At 43.2% G+C, this 17,417-nt stretch overlaps 2 protein-coding genes and 1 pseudogene across 3 annotated transcripts in view; 2 read left to right on the top strand and 1 right to left on the bottom strand.

Annotated features, from left to right (window-relative positions):
- The first annotated feature begins 1,017 nt into the window (after positions 1-1,017).
- upp2 (uridine phosphorylase 2) lies at positions 1,018-4,744 on the top strand. The gene is made up of 8 exons (XM_080537141.1): positions 1,018-1,141; positions 1,240-1,320; positions 1,719-1,839; positions 2,204-2,362; positions 2,971-3,085; positions 3,380-3,589; positions 3,841-3,987; positions 4,129-4,744. The coding sequence occupies exons 2-8, from the start codon at positions 1,277-1,279 to the stop codon at positions 4,269-4,271; spliced, it is 939 nt and encodes a 312-aa protein (XP_080393267.1). The 5' UTR covers positions 1,018-1,141; positions 1,240-1,276; the 3' UTR covers positions 4,272-4,744.
- A 3,700-nt stretch (positions 4,745-8,444) lies between these two features.
- Positions 8,445-12,117, top strand: LOC308162811 (F-box only protein 47-like; annotated as a pseudogene). Its single transcript has 10 exons — positions 8,445-8,652; positions 8,856-9,008; positions 9,264-9,340; positions 9,506-9,583; positions 9,669-9,777; positions 9,933-10,106; positions 10,297-10,437; positions 11,375-11,516; positions 11,670-11,829; positions 12,008-12,117. The product of its transcript is annotated as an F-box only protein 47-like (transcript).
- Positions 12,118-14,179: 2,062 nt separating this feature from the next.
- LOC308162810 (coiled-coil domain-containing protein 148-like) overlaps positions 14,180-17,417 on the bottom strand; it is a gene marked incomplete at both ends in the record, with an annotated part of 23,480 nt that continues 20,242 nt past the window's right edge. Inside the window, 4 exons of the mRNA XM_080536951.1 lie at positions 14,180-14,356; positions 14,962-15,102; positions 15,344-15,461; positions 17,323-17,417. The exon at positions 17,323-17,417 is cut by the window's right edge and continues 24 nt beyond it. Coding sequence (XP_080393077.1) covers positions 14,180-14,356; positions 14,962-15,102; positions 15,344-15,461; positions 17,323-17,417 — 531 coding nt within the window. The remainder of the gene's footprint in view (positions 14,357-14,961; positions 15,103-15,343; positions 15,462-17,322) is intronic.

Below are 17,417 nucleotides of genomic sequence, written 5' to 3'. Positions count from 1 at the left end.
TAATTTAGACTTTGCTGTACTCAGTTGCTTTAGTTTTCTTTTTAGTTTTCCCTACTCTTGGTAGTGTTCATTTTGGTTTTGATTTGTATCCTAACCCTGTTACCACACCTAGTTTTACTTCACAGTTGGTTGCCTAGTTTGCTCTGTAGTTTTGTCGTGCTGATCCCCTGTCCGTTCCATCTTCCTGGAAGAAAGGCTAGGTTAGACACCCCGGGGTATACACGACATCATGTAGTTGACCACTGTCTATACACACTATGTTAGAAGCAAGTGGTGTCACCCCCCCATTGTTTCTGTAGCAGGCAGGTTGTGTTCCGGGGTAGGGATAGTTAGCTAGGCTTTTGGGTTAGGATCAGGGAAGAGGTGTAGGCAAGCTTAGGGCCTCTGATATTTTTGTTTGTTGGCCTGCATGCACGGCCCTTCTCCTGTTCCCCTGTGGTTGGTCACATTTGAATTCGACCTGGCAAATTAAAGCCTGTTTTTTAAAGGTCTAACTGAGTGTTGCTGTGTTGACTTTGAGCACCACACTACTGTACAGGGTTTTCCCAGCTACCTAAGGCAGGTGTTCACTCAGACTGTTCCGTTCCTCCTTCTTCATAATAAGACCACCTGGGGAGGACGTAACAACTTACATCATTGTTTTTCCCTCTTTCCCACTCTTGTCATAGTACAAACTGATACAACATGTGTTTTACAGATGTCATTATACAGGATACAAAAGTAAAAGTGCAATACAATTTGACATGAATAACTATAAAGATGTGGACAACCTCAAGCAATGTGTCATAGTCATCAATCACAACTGTTTTCTTATCGTTTACTAAGTTAGGATTATGTACATGGGTATTGTTTTGTACACTGCTGACGTGGTTAATGAGTGCCTAATGCCTAATGTTTGTTTGGGATCAGTTAACGTAGGAGAGGCAGAGACCAGACAGTCACAGCACACCTCCATCCACAGCCAATCACTCCTTAGATAGGGTAAGGCTCAAAGGTCAAAGGTCATTGCTATATCATCGCCACACTCAGAGACAAATGTTTATTTCCTTCAGCTGCACAAGAGCCTAACACTATTTGGAGCTACAACAGAACAAAATATTGTATCTTGTTTGAATTTATAATAACCTTTCTAGCCTCAGAGGTATGTATTTTTTTACGTGTGTCTGTAAATTGTGTAAGCTATAATATGATTGTTGTTTGTAGTAATTTAGTTGTCCTTTTTCTTTACATTTGTTTTAGTGTCCGGCGAATTGTCAAATTAACAGTGAATGGTGAAATGGCACTTGTTTTACTCAACTCTACGGGGAATATCCACACTGTGTGAGTATCTTTCATACACCTTTCATACATCTTTCATACACCTTCTTTAAAAAATGGCTTAAGTCACTTTTGAGGAAAATGAATATCATATATTCTAGATTTGGTTCAGTTTATTCTTTTTATTTGCAAAACTTGAAAATATGGCTTAAGCCATTATATTAAGAAGGTGACGATATGAGTTTCATTATACTGGTTGATGAAGGGAGGGCTATTCTGTCCCCTCCATTGAGAACCCCATCCCCGGAACACCATTTATGCCATTATATCAATTTTAGACTCACCTAGTAGAGAGATTAATGTCACAAAAGGGAACATTCTACAACATTTTGTAGCATGCATTTCATAAATGCTCTCTCATGCCAAAGTTATAACATTGTTAATACAATGTTATTACCCAGAGAGGAGGATGAGGTCCATGTCAGGAACCCCCACTTGGATTCAATGGAAGAGGACATTCTCTATCACTTCAGCCTGGGGACCAAGACACACAACCTGCCTGAGATGTTTGGAGACACCAAGGTTTGTGGTGGCGGCACAGAACTATTATTTATGTCGCTCTCATAGACAAAGGAATATAATGGTCACCTAATGGTTGTATAATGGACCCTAATGGCTTAGGGGTGGCTGTGGCTCAGACGGTAGAGCCAGCCTCTAATGATCGCAAGGTCGGCAGCTCGTCGGTTTGAACCCCGGCTGGCCACACGTCGAGGTGTCCTTGTGCAAGGCACTGAACCCCTAATTGCTCCAGGATCTTGGTCTATGGCTGACCCCTTGCCTAGAGCATAAAATACCTAATTCCAACAATTGACTGACAAGTTGTTTACATGGGAATAAAACAATTTTAAAAAAATAAAATAATGCTCTTTCTCTCTCCCCTATGCAGTTTGTGTGTGTTGGTGGCAGTGCCAACCGTATGAAAGCCTTTGCCCAGTTTATCCACAAGGAGCTGCGTTTGCCTGGGAACGTGGACGACGTCACAGATATTTGTGAGGGAACGGACCGTTATTCCATGTACAAAGTAGGACCTGTACTTTCTATCAGTGTAAGTACTGCAGAATGGATGTGTTTACCTCTCACAAGATTAGATTAGATTCAACTTTATTGTCATTGCAGAGTACAAGTACCAGACAATAAAATGCAGTTACGCATCTAACCAGAAGTGCAAATAGTGATATAAGAACATGATATAAAGGATGTATATATGACAATGGTAGTGATAGGTACAGTATGGCCAGTACGGTAGTTTAGAGGTATATACAGTTATGAGCTATGCACAGTTAGCTTATGTACAATATGTAATGTACAGATGTATAAAAGAGGCTATATCAAAGAGATATGTGGAATGTGCAATGATACGGCATGTGCAAAGGTAATATTGTAAACAGCAGTAGTGCAAAGGGTAAAGAGTGATCACATTGACCAGGAGTGCAACCAGCAGTAGTGCAATGGCTAAATTGGATATAAGATGATGCTCTTATATAGCTTAGTACCACATTTAGATGTATGACTACTGACTGATCTTAATGGACACCTAGCCACCACTGACTTGAAAGGAGACATGAAAATAGTTCATAGCCTATTTCTCATAGTTGCATCCTCTCAGTCCATACTCGTTTTTTTAACCTTGCTCCTCTGTCTTTGCCCCTGCAGCATGGAATGGGTGTCCCCTCCATCTCCATCATGCTCCACGAGCTCATCAAGCTGCTGCATCACGCCCACTGTTGTGATGTCATCCTCGTCCGCCTCGGCACCTCTGGTGGAATCGGTAAGAGAATAATTAATTTAATACTTTAATAATAATTTAATAATTTAGCCATTTAGCAGGCGCTTTTAATCCAAAGCGATTTACTTAGAATGCTCCTCCCTGCTATTTTGCTTTCAGATGTAGTCAAATTTAAAACTTTAAGGCTTTTATCGAATAAAACTATTCCCATTCCGGTCCCATATCAGTATGTGCTTTCACATGTCTGTCATTGTGAAAAGTCATACTTTTCATTTCCCTGTGATGATGCCAAACATGTCACTGAACCATGTCACTGATGTGCCTCCTCCCCTGCAGGTCTGGCCCCAGGGACCGTGGTGGTGACGGACAAGGCAGTGGACTACTCCTTCAGACCCCGGTTTGAGCAGGTGGTTCTGGGCAAGGTGGTCCACAGGAGCACCGAGCTGGACGAGGGCGTGGCCAATGAGCTGCTGCAGTGCTCCAATGAGCTACCAAACCTGCCCACCGTCATTGGAAACACCATGTGCACCCATGACTTCTATGAAGGTAACTGCATGTTATTATATACCTCTACTTTTGTACTGGATGTTGTGCTATCATCATCTGTGCAAGTGATCTAACCTAATCTAGCCTATTTTCAATCCTTCAATCTACCTTTTATAGTAACATTTTTCTAAGAAATGAGTAAAGGTGAAGCACTCTGTTTGCTAAAGTGACATGGATAATTGATGTCTCCTCCACAGTCTAGCCACCTGGCCATAGTCTGACCTGGTCCCTGTTGTGTTGTGGTTCCCCAGGTCAAGGCCGTCTGGATGGAGCTCTCTGTTCCTTCTCCACGGAAGAAAAACTGGAGTACCTGAGGAAGGCCCACGAGGCCGGAGTCAGGAATATCGAGATGGAGTCCACCGTCTTCGCAGCTATGTGTCGGGTCTGTGATATCAAAGGTACTGAAAAAATAATAAGTTACAGTACACCCCCCCTATTCAACCTCACTATGTTACCAACATTGACAGAACTGGAAACGACACAGAGGACACGGCTTCCTTTGATATTTTGTCTAATTAAGGTAACTTGTTTCTCTCCAGCTGCTGTGATTTGTGTGACTCTGCTAAACCGCTTAGAGGGAGACCAGATCTCATCCCCCCACGATGTGCTGGTGGAGTACCAACAGAGACCCCAGGTTCTCGTAGCCCACTTCATCAAGAAACGTCTGGGCTACATCTCATGAATGCCCTCCGGATACCCCTTGCCAAACCCCCTGCCTCTGCCCATGGAGTGTACAGCGCTACAGCCTTGACTTAACTGTGGTTATGTGTATAGTATATATATAGTCTTGTTGATATGTGCATCAGACACCAATTTCAATAGAAGTTTGAGGATTTCATGACGATATGTGTTTTCATATGTGGATATGTGTTGTTTTAATGTGTTTAACGAAGCATTAAGAGTCCTAAATGTATGGTATTTGTGTATACAGTGTATACATTGTATATAATTATATACAATGTATATAATGTATGGTATTATATATTGCTTTGGTACATGCTATTTTTAGTGTATAGTTTTAAATATTGCTTTGTTTCTTGCTATTTCTAAAGGTCTAATTGTTTTCTCATGACTTGTTATATAACAATTGCTTTGTGTAAGACATTATGACATTAAGTCATGGCACTTTGTAAATTAATAAAAACTCTAAACGATGATACTCTCCCCTGACTTTAAATTCATAAATCCTCAGGAGTTAGGCTTCAGTGAATTAGTCGAAATTTTGCGATGGAAATACATCAGTGACTTCATTGCCCCTGACATTTTCAAATCCTGAATAAATTCCCTTCAGGCTAGAGTGACCACATGGGTCCACATCCTCTTATTTCACACAAATTAATAAGAAATGGATTCAACCTCAAAATGGACATGAGATTGGATTGCAAATAAATCCAGAAAGTATTTATGTAAGAAAGATGTTTGAACTTTGTACTGACACCCTCAGATCAGTTGATCATTACATGATCCTTGAAAAATATGTGGCTAAATTAACCATTGAATCCTTTGGCCCACTTCATATACCATTAATCATTTATTAACGTCATTAGTGTCATAGTTTATGAAACATTGATGGAAAGTGGAGAGACACGTGAGGAACACTGTTATGTATGTTGTGTTAAATCAGATAAGGCAACACTACCAGCTCCGATTATTCAACTTTGATAACATAGTGTGATGCAAACTTCCTAACGTCAACATTAGCACACTCTATTAACAAAGATTTATGAATAGATACACATTTGTTCTAAAGGACACATATACAGATGCAATTTTTGATTATTCAGACATGGGCATTGATTTTTGTTCTAGTGTAGTCAATGAGAAATAACTTTCTACAAACACCATGTAAACAAATGTATATTGTAATTCTGTATCTGTCCCAACAATAGAAAATAGTAATTTATTCAATCTTGATATAGGACCCATTCATACAGTAGCCACATTGAAAACACCCCTCCTCTTTTGCTTCAAGAGTGTACATTTAGATACATTAGTTTAATGTAATTAGTAACAAAACAGGGTACATATATTTTACACTATACAGGGAAATAATAATTCCTGATTATGCCAGAAACCTTGATGGTAGACTTGAAGCCTGTGGACTCAGTGTCACGTCGAGGTGGTCTGGGAGGTTGGACCCCAGAGAGAACCTCTTTAGCATACAGAGTGTTGTGGAGACCTGCTTCACGAAGGGCCTGTTCAACCCTCACTCTAGGATCGGACACAATCTGGAAAACAAAGGTAGGAAAAGTACACTATCATAAGTGTGTTTTCGAAGGTGCGTATCATCAAAAGAGATATTGTGAAGTCCAAAAACAATAAAGAAGTTAAACTCCCTACTGTCACACCCTTGTTTTCTTTTTATAACCATATTCTATTTCTAATATTGGATGTTTTCCTGTTTTTCCTCACATTCCTCAGTTGAACCAAGGTCAGTTACTGATCTCTTAAACTTTTGCTCTGGAATTGCAGATCAATAAACACTGGTCCAGTTACACGATCATCCTGTAACTAAACCATGTTTTCCTGCACAGCCGAGTTTGACAAAATGTCTTAGTCACACGCACTGTATACTGATTCACTGGTCGGCCTTGGAGAGTGTGGGGGAGGAGGCTGTGTCAATGTTTACCTAACATTATGGGGACCCACGACCCACAACATTACATAATTATTACACTTTCAGATTACGGTAGTGTATATTATATATTATTATTACTAGTCGATGGAGGGAGCGTGGAGAGAGTCTCAACCCTCCGATTCCTGGGGGTGCACATACAGGATGACCTGTCCTGGAAGACCAACACAGCAGCCATCATCAAGAAGGCACAACAGCGGCTCTACTTCCTGAGAGTCCTCAGGAAAAACCACATCGGACAGGAGATGCTTGTGACCTTCTACCACTGCGCAGTGGAGAGCATCCTCACCTACTGCATCTGCGTGTGGTTCTCCAGCTGCACAGCCGCAGAGAGGAATGCGCTACAGAGAGTCGTGAGATCGGCCCAGTAGATCACCGGCGCCCCCCTCCCCTCTCTGGAAGAGCTGTACAACACACGCTGCCTCAGGAAGGCCTCCAAGATCTCCAGAGACCCATCCCACCCTGGGTACGAACACTTTGCTCGGCTGCCCTCGGACAGGCGGTTCAGGACCATGTTCGCAAGGACAAACAGACTGAAGCTCAGCTTCTACCCCAGGGCCATTCAGGCCCTGAACACAGCAAATACCTAGGTTCTAGGCCCTGGACAATCTAGATAATTTGATGGCAGCTACTAGATTGAAATCAAGTGCTGAAACACAACTATGAACATTTCAAACCTGCAAACTGCGACACTTTAAATGAATGTGCAATAACACTATGTGCAATATGACAACCCTCGGGTACATAAGGTTCAGAGATAGGAAATGTTAGAATAGGTATATGTAACGATGGTCAAACAGGCAACCTTCTTTCAACCAATTCTCTTTATTGACCTGCAGAGAAGACATATAAAACACAATTCTTCTCTGGTCTGCAACTCTTGTGAATCCATTAAGATGGCAGCCATATTCTGGTTGTCCCACCGTGTATGTATATTTCACATCAGGATAATTTGTTTACAGAAAGAACACAAATTTCCCTCAAACATTACAAATAACAATTACAAACAACATGTGGAGCAACATACCTGCAGAGAAGACATATAAAACACAATTCTTCTCTGGTCTGCAACTCTTGTGAATCTGCGCGTTCAAAATAACATACAATAAATGTTCTGTTTTCACATCATCACAATACATCACATCATCACAATACATGTAAAAACAAACAGCACAGTACTACACCAACATTTTCACCCTACATTACAAGATTCTCCACACAAACAACAAAACACGAGGAGCATTTTACATTGCACACATACCCATTAAGATGGCAGCCATATTCTGGTACCACCGTAAGTACGGCAACAACAGAAGGACAAAAGAACGCGCAGACCTGCAGTACACCCAAACTCCAAAGGGGGCTCCAACAACAACCAGGGCTGCTCAAGCACGGCGAAACTCATCTACATTCACCACAACTAAACATACATTCCCAACTCTGTTACATATAGCATAGCATAGAGTACAGCACAGTGTTTTATTTGTATAGTAGTATAGTGGATACTAGTGTACATAGCCTTTATTTATGTAAACCAGCTCTTTTCCCTTCTTGTTTTTAGTTTTTGTTCCTAGCACCGGGGGAGCCCCCCCTCCCAAATTTCGTTGTATGGTACCTGTACTATATCAATGACAATAAAGACCATTCATTCATTCGAGATGACGGCGCGAGCTGATCGTATTTCGCGGTAGCGCTCCTTGGGTGCGTTCGTAAATTTGCTCCGGAACGCACACTGGGTTCAACGTCATAAAGGGACCAAGTAATTTGATTGGACAACAGGCATTCCATGAGTGCTGATCAGATTTCCAGAGCGTGTTTACGAACGCACCCCTTGTTGTTCAGCGAGTTTCCTCGCGAGGGAGCAGGAACTGTACAGCACACAAGCTCAATAGCGGCTCGCTGGCTGAGGTAAAACTGTCGGTGACTTTAGTTTAGATATATTATAGTATTAGTATATATATTATATTGTCTCATGTCAGTGGTGTCAATATTTACCTGAACACATAACAGCTTGTGAAGGAGCATTTAAAGCTCAGTAAGGCAACAATTTCAAAGGTTTATTGACAAGTGCCATTCTCCTCAGCTGGGTAAGTTCATGCAGCTATCCTAGCCAGCAACTTTTCAGTTTGTGGCTAACCACCAAGTTTAACTAACTAGCTATTTCCTTTCGCTTCTAGATCATTTGTGGGACAATAAAGGCTTGACAGTATTCCAGTTATTATGGCGAAAGTGACAAGGAAATTCACGGTGACCCACCGCAGACGGCGGCCGAATCCCCCAGACGCCGGTAAGTATCACCGCAGACGCCGGCCGTATCCCGTCAGGACCATGACCACCCGCAGCCAGAGTCGTCAGGTTCGGGCCAGCGACTGTTTCTTTGAGCGGCTGGCCCCCGAGGTCTTTGAGATGATCCTGGACAGACTCTCTGGTGGGTTCTGTTTGCTTTGGACATTTTTCAGGATGGGTGAATTATGATTATTTAGATGAGACATATCTATGAGGCTGAACTATTCTGATTGAAGCCATTACCATGGGCAGGGTACTAAATGGTCTTAAATATGTATAGCTCCAATGAAGTGCATCTGAATTAATGAGATGTTTCTCCCTGCCTCATTGTTTGTTGTGGTAAAGTGTCGCAGATCAGTGTGTTGAGCATGGTGTCCAAGGCCATCAGTCGCTCCATCATGGGCTATGTCTCCACTCAGACCTGGAGGAAGAGGACCATCGTACAGGGGTGTCATCACTCCACCGAGGTGTCCTCACTAGAACACTACACATCGCTGGGTGAGAGGCTCCTCAACAGCTTTATTTGATTAATTTACCCTTATTTTACTTAGTTGGTTGGCCAAGAACACACATGTTTATAATAAACTAATATTCAGAGCCACATTATTTCTGCTGTAATTCTTTATCAGGTAGATAGACCAAAGTATTATTTCTATCTCCTTTCATAGGGGGTCCGATGAGGAAAGCAAGTGGTCCTGGTTGGCAAATATAGTCACTATGTTACATTCTTGTTGTTTTTGCTCATTGTTTCAGGTTTATTGTTCAAGAGATGTACCCTCTTGTTGCCAACAAAGGATAGGCTAACGTTCATATATAGCAAGTTTTCACAGGTAAGACAGAGAGGTGAGGGAGGACAGATGAGGCAATGTTTAGCTGTGTGTGCTCTACAAACATTCTCACATTTCTAAACAAACCAAACAGTTGACAACATTGAATAGATTGTTATTTTCTAGTTAACCTTACTTAGACTAACACAGTTGTTACCTCCCACTCAGGTTCCTTGCTTCATGATGGAAGAGTGCATTATATCAGTGCAATGCCGAGGCCTCTCCAGCTATGGAGCATTTCTACAGGTGAGAGCCTAGTTACAAAGAACATCAGACAATTTAATATCAAAGGCTGAATCCTGTATTGAGATGGTTAATGTTTGACTGACAGACATTGATAGCCGGCTGGCATGAGATGGAGTGTCACAGAGTTTTCAACTTCCTGTGCGACTTCACAAATCTACCCCGGAAACTCATGTCAGTGGTCACAGGAAAGCCAGGTGAGTGTCTGTCCCTATAAGAGAGAGAGAGAGAGAGAGAGAGAGAGAGAGAGAGAGAGAGAGAGAGAGAGAGAGAGAGAGAGAAACAAACAAAAAGGCTAATTGAAAGAGTGTGAGAGACGTGAGTGATCCGTATGTCTTTTTTTCTCCCTCAGGTTCATGTCAGTGGTTGGAGCAACAGATCCGTCTGTTCTGCAGACAGGTTCTGTTGGACCCCTGGAAGAACAGCAAGGACACTCTGTTCTGGCTGACCCGCATCCTGAAACCCTGGCCCATTGTCAGCCAAGCCCGGCTGCTGTTCATCCTCTACGGACCACTGCTACCAGACGGTGAGAGGGACAACATGGGCCTTCTCGGTTTCTACCTTAAAAAAACTGGTTGCACTTTTATATAAATCACTTGTTAGTAATTACATGGTGAAATTCTAATGTTAATAATAACAAATGAAATGCTTGTTTTTTGGTTGGCCAGAGTTGCAAGGCAAAGTGTATGTGTAGTGTAAGGGAATGTTCTTTCCAGGTTCGCTAGACTGGCAGGAGCAGCGGCGTGCTGGGGTGGCCCAGTGGGACCTGGCCAAGGCTCTCATCCTGCTACACAGCGACCTGGAAGCCAAAGATTGGACCAGCGACACCATATTGGCCATCCTGGAGGAGCTCATAGGTAACTGCAGTAGCCCAGAGGACTTGGCAACTTTTAATGATTATATTTTACACACCCAGGAATGGTAGACAAACCTTTTACACTCTTTTGTCTGTATACTGTATATACTGTATGTCTGGTCAGTCCACACGTACAGTATGTACCATTACCATAGGATTATAGATTTCACTAAGCAAATGGTGAGTGCACCATCATGTGTGATGATGACTGATGTATAGATGATTCACTTACCTTAAGCCTGGTACACATATAAGGATTTTCTGATTATCTGAGAAGGACCCCACACATTAAGATAAAAAATCATGGATTGAACAGTCTTGATCGTATTGTGTGTGGTGTGCTCCAATATACAACCACATGCATAAAGATCTGTCCTCCGACAGTTGAGTCTCGCGTGAACAGGGTAGTAGTACCCTGACTGACCTGTAGAGGCAGCCATGTGCTACAGGGAAAATAAAGTGCAGAAGAACGAAAAGAAGAAGACGCTTCAGTCAGCTCGCTTCTTGAGTGGCTACATTCCATTCCACGTCACAATCGGACTTGGGAGTTGTCAGTTTTGACCACAGACAATAAGACTTTTGATCGTAAATATTGAACACGTTTAATATTTACGATCGTCGGCCCCGACCATTTTCCGAGCAGATTGTCGGGAGAAATTGACTCTTAACACACCTCACACCACAGGATAATCTTGTAGGATAATCTTTAGAGCCATCCGATAATCGGGCGTTTGCTGTCCTTGGTCGGAAGGGGGGAAATTGGGCCAAAATCGGCCAGATTATCTTTATGTGTGTACCGGGCTGCGATAAATGTACTGCGCTTGTAGTCGCTTTGGATAAAGGCGTCTGCTAAATGTCAAAAATGTTAATGTAAAGTGTGAATGCTGTGTGTATGAATGACAGTTGTTTTGTTTTGTGCTGGTTCTGTTGGCCTCCAGTCCTCCCCCAGGCATGGCACATGGAGAATGTGGCTCGTCTGTTGTTCCTGTGTGGGAACAGCGTGTGCTCCCTCGTGCTGGCCAGCAAGGCCCTCAATGGACGCCTGTTTGAGATCTCACGACTCATTGTGTACCCGTACTGGTCAGTCACTGCTGCTAAATAACTTTATTATCTGCTCTAGGGTTCCGGTATCTTTTAACCTAAGAGACACATTTCCCCCATTTTGTGCCCACTTAACGGAAGGTACTGCCTGAACCGGCCTGAGCTACTGACATTTCTGGTTCCCCCTCTCAGGTGTGTGAGAAGGACGGGTACTCCATGAACTGGTCCGTCAAGATGGTGCAGCAGGTGTGTGAGGTGTTCTCCACCTCTGCTGACAAGTGGTCCTACATCCAGGCCGTGGAAAACATGTTCTCAGAGGTTGCCATGGAGATGTACGAGATTATGGCGGCTGGTGAGTTGTTATAGGCACTTAGACTATCGTATCAGATCAGGGTCCAGATTCCTTCAAGCTTTGTACCACTAAAATAATCTTAAAGTTAAGGGCATATTATTTGGGAACACATTAATAGAAAAACAGTTAAAATAAGTAGACATATGCGGATTTCTAACTGTCAACGATCTTGTCACAGATAACCATCAAGAATACTTTGAGATCTTCCAGAGACAGATCTGCAGCCTCCTCAACGCCAGTGCTCACTTCCACACTGTGATTCTCAACATGTTCCTCACAAAAGAGTGAGATCGAGGAGAGGAGTACCTTATCCCTGACTGTTGTAAATACCCTACACACATTGGCACATCTGGGTGGCAATGGCAGTTTTATCAATCCAGACACTTCAGGCTAGACACTTCGGGGCCGGTTTCACAGACAAGGCTTGAGCCTAATCGTAGACTGAAAAGCGTGTATAATGGAGATTTTACATTGAAAGTGTGATTTAATCCAGGACTAGATTCAAGCCATGTCTGTTAAACTGGCCCTTAAGGTAAAAGAAAAAGGCCCAGTCACCTGAGGGTCTGTGTACGTGTGAAGATGGTAAAGAGGTTTATGCAGCACAAACTGCTCCTCTTCGCACTGCCACCGATGTCTCCAGGCCTCAGTATCTCCCATCATCTTCTCTGGGTCGACCTCCGCCACCATGGCCACCATGGCCACCATGGACAGAGGTGGGTTTTTTTGGGGGGGAAGAATCCCCAGGATTAGTTGGTCTGAATACACAGAGGATGCTGGTTCCCTTAATATTTTGTCTAATTAAGGTAACTTGTTTCTCTCCAGCTGGTGTGATTTGTGTGACTCTGCTAAACCGCTTAGAAGGAGACCAGATCTCATCCCCCCACGATGTGCTGGTGGAGTACCAACAGAGACCCCAGGTTCTCGTAGCCCACTTCATCAAGAAACGTCTGGGCGACATCTCAGGATGTACGAGGCTCAGGAGGCAGAGCCGGCGTCTAATGATTGTGATCACAACCCCCGGCTGGCCACACCGAGGTGTCCTTGGGCAAGACACTGTCCTTGAGTCCTGTCCTTGTGCAAGACACCCCAGATTTTCTCCCAATGAGTGGGCCGGCACCTTGCATGGTAACTTGCCACCATTGGTGTGTGAATGTGTGTGTGAATAGGTGAATGAGAGGCCATTGTAAAGCGCTTTGGAATAAGGCACTATATAAATGCAGTCCATTTACCATTTTCCATTTATCATGAACGCCCTCCTCCCAACTGCCTCTGCCCATGGAGTGTACAGCGCTACAGCCTAGACTTAACTGTGGTTATGTGTATACTGTATATAGTCTTGTCGATATGTGCATCAGACACCAATTTGAACTGAAGTTTGAGAATTTCATGTGGATATGTACATTTTGTAGATATGTGTTGTTTTAATGTGTTTAACAAAGCATTAAGAGTCTCAAATGTATGGTATTTGTGTATACAGTATGTATTTGTACGGTATTATATATTGCTTTGGTATATGCTATTCTTAGTGTAGGGTTTTAAATATTGCTTTGTTTCTTGCTATTTTTTATAGGTCTAATCATTTTGTTACATAACAATTCCTTTGTGTAAGACACTATGACATTAAGTCATGGCACTTTGTAAATTAATAAAAACTCTAAACGATGATACTCTCCCCTGACTTGACATTCATGAATCCTCAGGAGTTAGGTTTTAGTGAATTAGTCAACATTTTGTGGTGGAAATACATCAGTGACTTCATTGCCCCTGACATTTTCAAATCCTGAATAAATTCCCTTCAGGCTAGAGTGACCACATGGGTCCACATCCTCTTATTTCACATGAATTAATAAGAAATGGATTCAGCCTCAAAATGGACATGAGATTGGATTGCAAATAAATCCAGAAAGTATTTATGTAAGAAAGATGTTTGAACTTTGTACTGACACCCTCAGATCAGTTGATCATTACATGATCCTTGAGAAATATGTGGCTAAATTAACCAATAACACATTGAATCCTTTGGCCCACTTCATATACCATTAATCATTTATTAACTGCTATAGTGTCAACGTGAGAAACACTGTTATGTATGTTGTGTTACATCAGATAAGGCAACACTACCTGCTCTGATTATTCAACTTTGATAACATAGTGTGATGCAAACTTCCTAACGTCAACATTAGCACACTCTATTAACAAATAATAAATAGTAATTTATTCAATCTTGATATAGGACCCATTCATACAGTAGCCACACTGAAAAAAAAACTCCTCTTTTGCTTCAAGAGTGTACATTTAGACAAAACAGGGTACATATACTGTATATATTTTACACTATCCAGGGAAATAGTCATTCCTGACTTATGCCAGAAACCTTGATGGTAGACTTGAAGCCTGTGGACTCAGTGTCACGTCGAGGTGGTCTGGGAGGTTGAACCCCAGCGAGAACCTCTTTAGCATACAGAGTGTTGTGGAGACCTGCTTCACGAAGGGCCTGTTCAATCCTCACTCTAGGATCGGACACAATCTGGAAAACAAAGGTAGGAATAGTAGACTCTCATAATGAATGAATGGTCTTTATTGTCATTGCTACAGTACAGGTACCAAACAACGAAATAAGTGTGTTTTCGAAGGTGTGTATCATCAAAAGAGATATTGCGAAGTCCAAAAACAATAAAGAAGTTAAGCTCCATACTGTCACACCCTTGTTTTCTTTTTATAATTGTCTATTTCTAATATTTGATGTTTTACACATTCTGCACAGTTGAGGTATGTGTACGTATGTCAGTAAGGTCAGTTACTGATCTCTCAGTGGAATTGCAGATCAATATACACTGGTCGAGTTATACTGTATAATTGCCTGTAACAAACAATGTTTTCCTGTACAGCCGAGTTCAGTCAAATGCACTGTATGCTGATTCCCTGGTGGCCTTAGAGAAGGTGGGGGATTATTGGGACACATGACCCACAACCTTGCATGATTATTACACTTTTGGATTCTTATCCCTGTCAGTTGGAAATACCATACACATATTTGCAAATCTAGGCTGCCTTGAGAACGAGAGGACAGTCTTATCAATCCAGACACTTAAATCTAGACACTTCAGGTCAAATAAATGGGGGCACAGTCACCTGTGTGTCTGTGTACGTGTGAAGATGGTAAAGAGGTTTGTGCAGCACAAACTGCTCCTCTTCGACAAACTGCTGCCGACTTCTCCAGGCCTCAGTATCTCCCATCATCCTCTCTGGGTCGACCTCCGCCACCACGGCCACCTTGGACAGAAGTGGGGGTTTTTGGGGGGAAGAAAAATACCATTCAAAAACCTTGTTTGATAGCCTGGTAATGAAGCATTGTATTCTCACATCCCACCAATATGTGGCAGTAATGCCTCAAAATGAATCATGCAGCACCTTGTGAAAACCCACACAAATATTTTATTACCCCAGTGTGGGATTTTAAATGGCAGATCCAATCAATGCAGCTGATGGGAGAATGTACTGATAAGAGACTCACCTGATTTCTCAGGGCCTCCAGACGACTCTGTCTCTCCTCTTCCTCTTCCAGGCGTTGGAGCGCCCGCGCCTCTCTCTCCTCCCTGCGCAGGAGCAGCGCCTCCCCCCGAAACTGCACCCTGAGAGGACACAGAGGATGTGTGTGAGAGAGTGTGTGTGTGTGTGTGTGTGTGTGTGTGTGTGTGTGGGCAAGCTTACGTGCGTGCATGCACATGCATGTATGTGTGTGTGTGTGTGTGTGTGTGTGTGTGTGTGTGTGTGTGTGTGTGTGTGTGTGGAGGAGTGGGCAAGGACATCAAACCTCTGAGCCCCACAACCTATCTCTCTTGGCCAGCAACCCCTGAGGCTCTAAGAGCTTCTTTATGACCTGCCAGAGTGCAGCTCCTCACAACCTCTATCTCATCTCCTCTCCATCTTCCTCCTCCTCCTCCTCCCTCCTAACCCCTGACTAACACTACTGAACCATGCCCCACTCTGAATGCTGCCTCGATGCTTTGGACATGAAGAGACAGAATGCCACAGACCATGGATAAAGAGTAGACTGCACTTGTTGATTGCGGAGAACCCGCTACAGTAAATGATATACTGTATGATATCGTAATATACAGAATGATATCGTAAATTCCTGAAAACGCATTTGAATGAATGAATGAATGGTCTTTATTGTCTTTATTTGTGGGATATATTTCTAATATAATACATTAGACTTATATAGCGCTTTTCTAGACACTCAAAGACGTTTTACAAACTGAAAAGATTGGGTAGTAATAAAAAAGAAACAAAATAAATAAAAGAAAGTATAATTAAGGTAGTGCTGGGGACACATTGGAAGGGGGGTGGGAGAGGGGGGAGGGTTAACTGGTGAAGGCAAGCTTGAAGAGGTGGGTTTTGAGGGCCTGTTTAAATGTTGGCAGGGTGTTGGCCTGTTTGATGTGGAGGGACGGGGCTGTGGCTGAAAAGGCCCTATCACCCCAGGTCCAGAGCTTGGTCCTGGTGGTCTTGAGGGTGGTTTGGTCGGCAAACCTGAGGCAACGGGAGGGGGTGTGGAGGGGGACGAGGTCGGCAAGCCAGATTGTTGATGGCTTTGTAAGTGATGAGCAGAATTTTGAATTGGATCCTGTATTTGACCGGGAGCAAGGGTAGGTTTTGGAGGACAGGGGTGATGTGGTCACAGCGGCGAGTGGAGGTGAGCAGATGGGCAGCAGAGTTCTGGACGTATTGGAGTTTGTTTAGGATGTTATTAGGTAAACCATAGAGGATGCTGTTGCAGTAGTCGAGTCGAGAAGTTATGATGGAAAAATACAGATTTTGTGACCTGGTTGGCATGGGGTAGGAACGAGAGGGTGGGGTCAAGGATGATGCCGAGGTTGGGGACGTGGTTGGAGAGGGTTACGGTGAAGCCGTCGATGTTAAGTGACAATGTCTGGGTGAGGGAGTTTAGGACGATGATGAGGATTCCCGATTTATTGCAGTTGATTTTCAGAAAATTCTGTTGCTTCCATCATTTTATGTCGCTGAGGCAGGTAGTGGAGTGGGTGTTAGGGGAGATGGTTTTGGAGGAGAGGTAGAGTTGGGTGTCATCGGCTTAGCAATGGAAGCGGAGGCCGTGACGGCGGAGGACCTGTCCAAGGGCAAGGATGTACAGAATGAAGAGGATGGGGCCTAGCACTGAACCCTGGGGGACACTGTGGATGACTGGAGTGGTGGAGGATTTACAATTATTTATTGAGATGTATCGATGTCTGTCTATACATCAAACAAATTCCTCAGTTCATCCTGGTCACACCTCATGTGCGAGTCAGTCATCGTAATTGATATAAACAAAGTTCAAGAACATATATGTAATGTGTTTTCAGGAATATTATCCAGACGTTGTTATGAGGTGAACAAAAAGTCTGTCAGGTTTGGAGTTCTCCTTTAGTGTCCTTGAGGCTATGCTGCTGCTGTGCTAGTCTGTGTCCCATGGTGCATTTTGCTCACCTCTCCTTATCTCTGCTGGCTTGCTCTGACATGACGCCCCGCAGCTGAGCCAGTCTCCTCTGGTCCCTCCTCTCCAGCACCTCTCTCCTCCTCCG

Source organism: Nansenia antarctica (assembly GCF_963989245.1).
Source record: "Nansenia antarctica genome assembly, chromosome: 7".
Taxonomy (NCBI): domain Eukaryota; kingdom Metazoa; phylum Chordata; class Actinopteri; order Argentiniformes; family Microstomatidae; genus Nansenia; species Nansenia antarctica.
The sequence above is the reverse complement of the archived record's forward strand: the minus strand, read 5'-3'. Positions and strand labels throughout refer to the sequence as shown.

What these genes read in the sequence shown, in the direction of transcription:
- upp2 (XM_080537141.1), top strand. Translation starts at nt 1,277, where the DNA reads ATGGCACTTGTTTTACTCAACTCTACGGGGAATATCCACACTGT. An exon ending in AGATGTTTGGAGACACCAAG is followed by an intron (nt 1,840 to 2,203) that starts GTTTGTGGTGGC and finishes TCCCCTATGCAG; the next exon opens with TTTGTGTGTGTTGGTGGCAG. An exon ending in TCGGGTCTGTGATATCAAAG is followed by an intron (nt 3,988 to 4,128) that starts GTACTGAAAAAA and finishes GTTTCTCTCCAG; the next exon opens with CTGCTGTGATTTGTGTGACT.